This window comes from Pygocentrus nattereri, chromosome 23 (genome assembly GCF_015220715.1).
Source record: "Pygocentrus nattereri isolate fPygNat1 chromosome 23, fPygNat1.pri, whole genome shotgun sequence".
Lineage (NCBI taxonomy): Eukaryota > Metazoa > Chordata > Actinopteri > Characiformes > Serrasalmidae > Pygocentrus > Pygocentrus nattereri.
Window position 1 is genome coordinate 742,501 of NC_051233.1, and position 10,000 is coordinate 752,500.

Here is a 10,000-nt window from a genome sequence, read left to right on the forward strand (position 1 = left end):
GGGGTGGGAGGGGGGGTGAAGGGGTGGGGGGATGGAGGGGTAAATCCCTCCGTTTCTCAGCGCCTCTCATTCCTCCTTTATTCCTCTCTTTTCTTCTCCGTTCCCTCGCTCTCCTGCTGGGCAGAAAATTAGCGCTGCATTGAGTGGCCTCTCCGCTCACTCTCAGCTTAACCCTCTCACCGCTAACGCTATTCTAATGCTAATGCCCTCAGGGGCGGCTAATCGGGGGCTCGGGGAGGGGGACGCTACTAAACTTTCACTAGATATTCTCTAAACTTCCTCTGATACAACCTATTACACTGTAATAAACCCAAACATTCACTAAACTGCCACAAACACAGCCTATAACACTGTAATAAACCCAAACATTCACTAACCATCCACAGATAAAGCCTATAACACTGTAATAAACACAAAACATTCATTAAACTTTCACAGCTACGGCCTATAACACTGTAATAGACCCAAACATTCACTAAACATCCACAGATAAAGCCTATAACACTGTAATAAACACAAAACATTCATTAAACTTCCAAAACTACAGCCTATAACTCTGTAATAAACACAAAACATTCAGTAAACATTAGGAATACAGCCTATAACACTGTAATAAACACAAAACATCATAAACACTGCATATAACTATCGCTTTAATGGTGATCTTGCTGCCAGACCTTCTGAAGTGTTTTGTCATCTACTCTGGTCCAAACTGGTTCTTCGAGGTGGCAGCAGTGATTCTAATGAACAGAACATTCTGGACTCAAACGAGGCCGTTAGAGACGGAACAGTCACGGCTCTGTTTATGAGGAGATTATAGAATATCAATGTTCTAATAAAATATTACTGATATTCTAATTAATAATCACTGCACTACAGCACTGAAGGGTGGGACTGAGGAACCCCCCCCCCCCACTGCCCCCACTGCAATAAACTCTACACACTCAGTCTATAAGCTCCACATACGGCCTGAAATAAACCCACTGCACCCGTAAACTCTACGGCAGGAAGTGGGCGTGTCTCCGTTTAAGAGTAAACAACACCAATCAGCTTTCAGCTCACGCACAGTTTGGGCACCAAACATACCCTGAGGCATTCTGGGAAATAAAATAAAAAAATATTTGCCCAACCAGAGAAAAGAAAAACACCACCTCTCTCATTAACCGCTGCTAATATTGAACAACAACAACAGCAAAACAACAGCAAAACAACAACAACAATGATGACAATTCAATACTGTAATACTAAAGCAACTACAGGATGTTTATAAACAATGTTTATAAACTATATAAATGGTTTAAAAATACTAAAATAATCTATGTAATTATGCGATATGTAATAAACGTATGCAGAGATGTGGTTCTTCCTTTCCTGATTTAAGCTCGTTTACGTCTTATTTCTCTAATTTATTAATAAACAAACTGAAGGTCAGAGAGCAGCTCATTGTGTGTGTGTGTATGTGTGTGTGTGTGTGTGTGTGTGTGTGTGTGAGTGAGATTTTCTCCTTGAAAGCATCTGGTCTCCCAGCAACCAGCAAAGGCTTCCTCCATCTCCCCGGCGACGGCAATCCCCCAAAACTAAAGTCTGAAACTAAAGCCACACCCCCCCACCCCCCACAGCCCCCCACCCCCCACAGCCCCAGAGTGAGAGACACCCACAGAATATTAACTCACTCACTTTCTCTCCCATTCAGCACCCCTATAACACACACACCTACAGTCACACTAACACTGACCACACTCGTAAAACACGGTTCTTCGAGGGTTCTTTAGTAAAGACACTGGTTCTGTTAAGAACCATAAACACTCAGAGACGTATTTGCATGCTTAAAAGGTTCTCTGCGTGGTGAAATGGTTCTTTAGATTGAAAGAGTGTTGTATATGGTTCTGTATAGAAGCACCAAAAAGGGTTCTGCTGTTACAAGCTTGACATTGTCACAATATCAGAACCCTTTTTGGTGCTATACAGAACCATTTTCCACCAATCTGAAGAACCATTTCACCGTGCGAACCACTGTCTTTACTAAAGAACCCTTGAAGAACCGTCTTTTTTCGTGTACAGTACTATGTGGTGCATATTATAGTGTATCCTGCACCAAGTGTTGAATTATAGAGCAATAAACACTAATATTATAAGTATATTAGGATCTTGTATGTTGCTGTTGGAACAAAACCTCGTATCCCCATTTTTGTCGATTTTCAGTTTTTGATGTAATCTGAAAAAACATGTTGGCCTTTATATTTTATGTAAATTTCAAGATGAATGGACAAAAATAAACATCCCAAAATGATGTGGAAAAAATTCTGGTTCCATTGACTTCCATTGAAAGTCATGTGTGTTTTTTCCTTCTCCTGTAAAGTTACTGTTTTGGAGATACGAGGTTTTGTTCCGACAGCAGAAGAATACAAGTGTAACGATACACTAATATACCAGCCTAAAATGATCACACCAATGTACTGATACTAATAAAATGAATACTAATGTTTTCGTTTTGCCCCCGACTGGGACGAATCTAATCTCAACATGTTTACTGAAGGGCGAAACGGTGAAATTCGACTGCGCTCCTCATTACTGTCACCATAAGACTCCTACCAACAATAACACTAAATACCTTAATATTAATCTGTGATCAATACAGTCAACATCACTACATAACACAGTGACGAGGAATCACGAGACACGTATGAGAAGCACCGGTTTCACTTTAATTTAGAATTTTTTTTTTTTTTAAACTAAGTCTTGAAATGATTAGACATATGAATAAAATGTTCATTAAGACTTTACGACGATAAATTGATGCAAAATTCACTATAAAGGGGGCTTCTTACCCCCAAAGAGGGACAAGACATCCCTGTTAAAGCTCTTCTTTTGTGTGCTAGATAAACAGAACTCCTGTTGGAGCACAGCTGGATTATCAGACAGCTCCAGAGAGACTGTGAGCCTGAGGGAGACGTGGCTCTGCGTCTGTGTTTATTTTTATGTAAACAAATATCTGTAAAAATGTGTGTGTGTGTGTGTGTGTGTGTGTGTGTGTGTGTGTTGTGAATATAAACACAGTGTCAGAGACAGCACGACTGGGCTGGATAAGAGCCCAGCTAACTGAACTAGTTTGTAACTATAGATGAAGTGAGGACATGTGAGTATTGTTCCTTATATAAAGCCCAGTTAAAGACTCTGTCTGTGTTTACATGCAAAGACTTCTGCCAATCCGACTGAATACAATCCGATTACGGATTCAGACTGAGGGGTTTATTCTCACTCTACTCAACAGTCTGATGAAAATCTTCGTTTACCTGCTCACTAAAAGTAATCAGATCCAAAATGATGCACATGCGTTGTGTAGCGCTTAGAACAGACGTTACCATGACAACCAGCATCACGTGAGTCCAGTCAGAGTGAGATGAGCAGCAGTGAGCAGTGATTGTGTTTATAACTGCTTTAAAATGACGTCAGACTCAGGAAAACGTCCTTCACACGTCCTTATTAAAGAAGGCCGAGAGGAAGACGTCGTGCTCTGAGACGCATAAGCTGGACGTCCGTCCCACCGCCGTCTTTTAAAGATCAGAGCATGAACTTCGTCTCCTCTGCAGACCAGTTTCTGCTCCGCCGTGTTGAACGGTATAAACTCTCACTGTGACGCGACGCTCATGCAGAACGGACTGAAACTTTCCGATAGGGAATGTAATCGGATACAGGAGTTTACACGGATATTATTCTTCTATTTAACAGATTATTCACAGGATTAGGCGCCTCGATCAGTCAGATAGGAATTGTATTCTGAATGGCCTCAATCGGACTAGACTGTTCAGATCGAAGTGTTTACATGGATGCATTCTATTCTGATTGAGCTATTAGTCGGATTATTAACAGATTATTAAGATGCATGTAAATGAGGTTAATGACAGCCCAGTTAAAGATCGAGAGTAAAACAAACAAACTAGCTACCCTGAAGACAAAAACTAGTCAGGCTAAAGAGGTTAGCCAAACAAGACAAACACAGCAGCCTGTCAAAAAACAAGCAAACTAGCTTAGCTAAAGGCTAACAAGCTGGACCAGCTAAAACAACCTAGCTTAGCTAAAAACAACCTAGCCTAGCCACCATTCTCACACCACGTAATCTATTTAAAATAATTAAAATTGTGACATCACGGTTAGAGAAACCAGCCCAGTCCAGCATGCAGGTCACCAGTAATACCAGCATGTGATGTGTTCTGGATGCTGGTATGCTGGTCAACCAGAATGACCACACTGGGTGACTAGCTAAACTAGCACCAGACCAGCAGGGATGGTGCCCAAACTGCGGTGACCATAGCTCCAGGCGGTCAGCGGTCAGCGCTGGACACCAGCTAACCGTCAGCTGGATGTGCTGGGCTGTGTTGGCCGCTGCTGCTGATTCTGTGGGAGCGGCACACTGCCCCCTGCTGGACAGTGTGAGTATGAACAACTTCAGTCAGCTGAGGGACTTCAGTAGCGTAGAGAGGTAGATAAGCAGAGCTCCCACCCACAGCCCCTCAGGTGACTGTCAGAAGATACAGATCTGTACAGGTAGATGAACCTTTACCCCAAAACAGCCCCCCAACAGCATAGCTGCCCGAGCAGGTCGACCTCCACTGAGTGGACAGGTGAGACGTTACATCACCACCTTCAGTCTCCACAGAGTCCAGCAGACAGAGTCCAGCTAAACATCTACTCACCTCAGTTCAGCTCTTACTGCAAACACACACTCTTAAAAAGATGGTTCTTCAAGGGTTCTGTAGCAGAGGGAATGGTCCTGTTTAGGTCTATATAGGTATGGTTCTTCAGATTGATAGAGGATGCTCTGTAGATGGTTCTATAAAGTATCAAAAAGGGTTCTTTTACTGTTACAATGTCAAGCTTGTAACAATTGAACCCTTTTTGATGCTATATAGAACCTTTTTCGAAAAGGTTCGACACCCTTAAAAAAGATGGTTCTCCAAGGGTTCTTTAGCCAAGAAAATGGTGCTATAAAGAACCATGATCACAAGAACTTTGCATGGTTAAAGGGTTCTTTGCATTGTGAAAAGGGTTCTTCAGAATTTGTTACAGATGGTTCAATATGGAAATTTGTTGAAAGGAGTTCTATAAAGTACGAGAAGAACCCTTTTGAATGCTATGGGTCTATACAGAACCACCTACAGCACATTTTCCATCAATCCCATTTCACCATGCAGAGAACCATTTAAGAATGTAAATGGGTCCATATAGAACTATTTGATTCTATAGAACCCCAGAGGTGAGATGATAATATATACATATGTGTATATGTGTGTATATGTGTGTGTGTGTGTGTATATATATATATATATATATATATGCAGATTAAGGCACTTTTTAATGATGTATTACAAGCAACATAAAAAAAAACTTCATACATTTTTAAAACAACAAAACTCAATATTTCACAGCGGTGGTGATGGGAACCAGGCGTCGCCATGACTACAACACAGATATAGACACTTTATTTACCATCCAGAACCACCAGAGAACCTACACGAGTCTTCTGAGCTTATATGGAATGTTGATGATGGAAAACAGTGGAAAATCTGGAATAATGAGTTTCTTTGGGGACTATTTTGCCGCACAGCGCCCTGCATGTCTCCCTCCACCATGAATGGAGCTGAAGTTCTCTAAACTCTCCTAAAACAGCGTCTCAGTCATCAGGCAGTGAATTCAGAACCAGCTCATGGAGGAACTTTCTGTAGGAGCTTTTAGAGGAACGTCTGGTTCCCATCACCACCACTGGGAACGGTTCTGACTCGGTCAGTTTATCTAGAACAGGGTGTTTCACACCAAACCGCTCAGAAGCGCTCTGTTTAAATATGAACCGGGTAATTATGGAGAAATAAAAAAAATTGGTTCCCCTTTAAGCCTATTTATCCCAGAAAGACCCGAGAGCTGAGGAGAGAACCCGAGTTAGTGTCCGGTTAGGAACTTGATGCAAATATGACGCTTTAATGCCCTCTGGTGGTGAACCTGGGTTACAACATTAGAGGTTTTGTGCACATAGAAGCCCTGTTTGGGCAGGAATAGTGAAAAGTGAGTTTTTTTAAAGTGTAGAGGCTCGAAGAAGCTCTTACTTCTGTTCTCTGGGGCTAAAATCAGGCCCATATGTAATGAAACTGTCCTGTGTCGCGTGTACAACTCACAACATTACAGAAAAGGCTCGGGTTTATGCGGTGAATCTGACTGCGAGTTCCCATCTAATGCTGGCGTTGTTGACACCCTGTATCCAAGGCAGAGAGGTGAGAGTTTAGGACAAACCAAATAACAGCTAAATTAAACGTCTCAACACCTTTTCTGCTCTTTTCACAGACGACCTGAGATAAACTCGCATCACCCACCTCACCATGGAAAACTAATCCCGTCCCAACAGGCCTCGGAACCGATTAGACTGATTAGATATTACTTATATTTAAAAGTGTTACTTTTAAGATAATAAACATCATCATCATCATCATCATCATCATCATGATACAACAACCCAACAAATTTACACTCCACATAGACGGACAGATAACAGGATAAACAAAAAATACGTTTTTATTCCATTACACAGCTTTTCTGCCCTCTAATGGCCAAGCACAGAATTACAGCATTAAAGGTTCTGTCAGTAGACGGCCCAGTGATCATTTCATCCCTTTCTTTTTTGTCTCATGTCAGGTTGAGATTTTTTTTGGTATCTCGGGTTAATGTTAGTCTAAAGTCAATCTTTTTTCTATTTACTGTCTCCTTTTTTATTAAAGTATAACCAGGACCGACCTGTGGAGGTATGGAGATGTTTAGGAGAGAAGGCAGTGGACTTTTTAACCAGGTTGTTTAACAAACTCCTGGAGAGTGAGAGGACGCCTGATGAGTGGAGAAGCAGTGCACTGGTCCCCATTTTTAAGAACAAGGGTGAAGTGCAGAGCTGCAGTAACTACAGAGGCATAAAGTTGATGAGCCACACCATGAAGGTATGGGAAAGAGTTGTTGAAGCAAGGCTAAGGCGAGAGGTTCAGATCAGTGAGCAGCAGTTTGGTTTCATGCCCAGAAAGAGTACCACAGATGCAGTTTTTGCGTTGAGAGTGTTGGTAGAGAAGTACAGAGAAGGTCAGAAGGAGCTGCATTGTGTCTTTGTGGATCTAGAGAAGGCAGATGATAGGGTGCCAAGACAGGAACTGTGGTACTGTATGAGGAAGTCAGGTGTAGCTGAAAAGTATGTTGGGGTGGTGCAGGACATGTATGAGGATAGTGAGACAGGGGTGAGGTGTGCAGTTGGAGGGACAAATGGTTTCAAGGTGAAGGTGGGGTTACATCAGGGATCAGCTTTGAGCCCCTTCTTGTTTGCAATGGTGATGGACAGGTTGACAGATGAGGTCAGGCAGGAGGCTCCATGGACCATGATGTTTGCAGATGACATTGTAATCTGTGGTGAGAGTAGAGAGCAGGTGGATGAGAATCTGGAGAGGTGGAGGTTTGCACTGGAGAGGAGAGGAATGAAGGTCAGTAGAGACAAGACGGAATACATGTGTGTGAATGAGAGGGAGGCAGGTGGAAAGGTGAAGATGCAAGGAGTAGAGGTCGTAAAGGTGGATGACTTCAAATATCTTGGGTCAACCATCCAGAGCAATGGACAGTGTAGAAAAGAGGTGAAGAAGAGGGTGCAGGCAGGATGGAGTGGGTGGAGACGGGTGTCAGGGCTGATGTGTGACAGAAGGATAGCAGCAAGAGTGAAAGGGAAGGTCTACAAGACAGCAGTGCGTCCTGCTATGATGTTTGGTTTGGAGACTGTGGCTCTGTCTAAAAGACAGGAGGCTGAGCTGGAGGTGGCGGAGATGAAGATGCTGAGATTTTCGTTGGGAGTGACGAGGATGGACAAGATTAGAAATGAGCAGATCAGAGGGACGGTGAAGGTGGAGCAGTTTGGAGATAAAGCCAGAGAGGCCAGGTTGAGATGGTTTGGACATGTGTTGAGGAGGAATAGTGGATATATTGGGCAAAGAATGTTGGAGATGGAGCTGCCGGGTAGAAGGAGAAGAGGTAGACCTCAGAGAAGGTTTATGGATGTAGTGAAGGTGGACATGGAGATGGTTGGTGTGAAAGTAGAGGAGGCAGATGATAGGGCAAGATGGAGGCAGATGATCCACTGTGGCGACCCCTAAAGGAAGCAGCCGAAAGAAGAAGAAGAAGAAGAAGAAGAAGAAGAAGAAGAAGAACCCAGTAGGCAGAAATGAGTCACTAATTCTCCCTTTATGTATTCGTGTAATTAGAAAAACACATTTGTCATCATTTTTCTAAACAGTTTGACCAAACTAAAACAAAAGTTAATTGTTTGATCCCATAAAAACTGCAGAGCTGAGAATCATGAATAAGCCTCTCGTGCGAGACGGGGAGACTGAGCTTCAGTGTCTCGGAGTCCCGGTTGGTCCAACGCTGTAGCTTAAAAACTGTAAGTCTGAAACGCAAAACCGCAGAAAGAGATGCTGGAGCCCCTGGTGGTCGAAGCCCTGTACTGCAGCCAGGTGGGTTAATGGGATATCGGTTTGTTGCCTGTTCATAATGCAGCAATGAAACCACTACATTCATCTTTCTCCTCTACTCCTCCTTCTTTTTCTCCCTCTCTCTATCCCTCCGTCTCTCTCTCCCTCCATCCCTCTGTCTCTCTCCATCCAACTGATGGTTCCGGAACAGCAGAACCTGGAGCAGGAGCAGTGCAGAACAGCAGGAAGACAAAACACACGCCTGAGAGTGAAGAGAATGACCAGAGTCCTACAGAGAGAGAGAGAGAGAGAGAGAGAGAGAGAGAGAGAGAGAGAGAGAGAGAGAGAGAGAGAGAGAGAGAGAGAGAGAGAGAGAGAGAGAGAGAGAGACAGAGAGAGAGAGAGAGAGACAGAGAGACAGAGAGACAGAGAGAGAGAGAGAGAGAGAGAGAGACAGAGAGAGAGAGAGAGAGAGAGAGAGAGAGAGAGAGAGAGAGAGAGAGAGAGAGAGAGAGAGAGAGAGAGACCATCATCAGCAGCAGCAAGACATCACACAAACTGAGTGAGAAAGAGTGTGTGTGTACCTGTATGGATGTGTATGTGAGCCCTATGGAGCTGTAGGCGTGTGTGTGTGTGTGTGTGTGTGTGTGTGTACCTGTATGGATGTGTGTGTGAGCCCTATGGAGCCCATACACAGCAGGAACACACTCAGTGCTGATATCTGTCCTGTAGATCCGGCGCTCTGATTACAGCCCACCTGCACCAGCTAAACACAGAGCACAGAGAGGAGCTATGAGTGTTTACTGCCCTCTAGTGGACAAACACACAATTACAGCATAAACAGGACCTGCTGAGATTCCGTGAGGAATATTAACATTTTTCTCCTATAACGCTGCGGATATGAGGTCAAAACTGTGGCTTTAATGAGCGGAGCTTTCCTCGCAGGTCTGGACTCGGACTCACTCGACTAGCGATGACGATCAGCACTTTCCACTCATACATCGCCTTCACGACTGCCCGAGGGGTCAAAGGTGACGTCAGCAGGTACATAAACGCCGAGTAAGCAGCGAGAGAAACGGCACCTACAGTAAACACAGCACAGTCACTGCAGTCTGTACCTCATTCATTCATTCAGTCACTCGTTCATTCACTCACAAATTCTTTCACTCACGATCATTCATTAACTAACAAATTCACTCATTCATTCAGAAATCATCATTCATGCAGGTGCAGTACCTTTAATACTATCTTCTCTGTAGTGCTGGATGAGGAACACCAGGAGAGCAAGCTGAACAAGTACCCACACACTCTCACCCCACGCTCTGAACAGAGAGAGAGAGAGAGAGAGAGAGAGAGAGAGAGAGAGAGAGAGGGAGAGAGGGAGAGAGATACAGAGACAGAGAGAGAGAGAGAGGGAGAGAGAGAGAGAGAGAGAGAGAGAGAGAGAGAGAGAGAGAGAGAGAGAGAGGGAGAGAGAGAGAGAGAGAGAGATACAGAGAGAGAGAGAGAGAGAGAGAGAG

At 43.7% G+C, this 10,000-nt stretch overlaps 1 protein-coding gene across 1 annotated transcript in view; it reads right to left on the bottom strand.

Annotated features, from left to right (window-relative positions):
- Positions 1 to 8,231: 8,231 nt before the first annotated feature.
- mpdu1a (mannose-P-dolichol utilization defect 1a) overlaps positions 8,232 to 10,000 on the bottom strand; it is a 6,890-nt gene continuing 5,121 nt past the window's right edge. Inside the window, exons 4-7 of the mRNA XM_037533640.1 lie at positions 9,717 to 9,802; positions 9,444 to 9,562; positions 9,136 to 9,246; positions 8,232 to 8,769 (exon numbers count right to left, since the gene is read on the bottom strand). Coding sequence (XP_037389537.1) covers positions 8,596 to 8,769; positions 9,136 to 9,246; positions 9,444 to 9,562; positions 9,717 to 9,802 — 490 coding nt within the window. The 3' untranslated portion in view covers positions 8,232 to 8,595. The remainder of the gene's footprint in view (positions 8,770 to 9,135; positions 9,247 to 9,443; positions 9,563 to 9,716; positions 9,803 to 10,000) is intronic.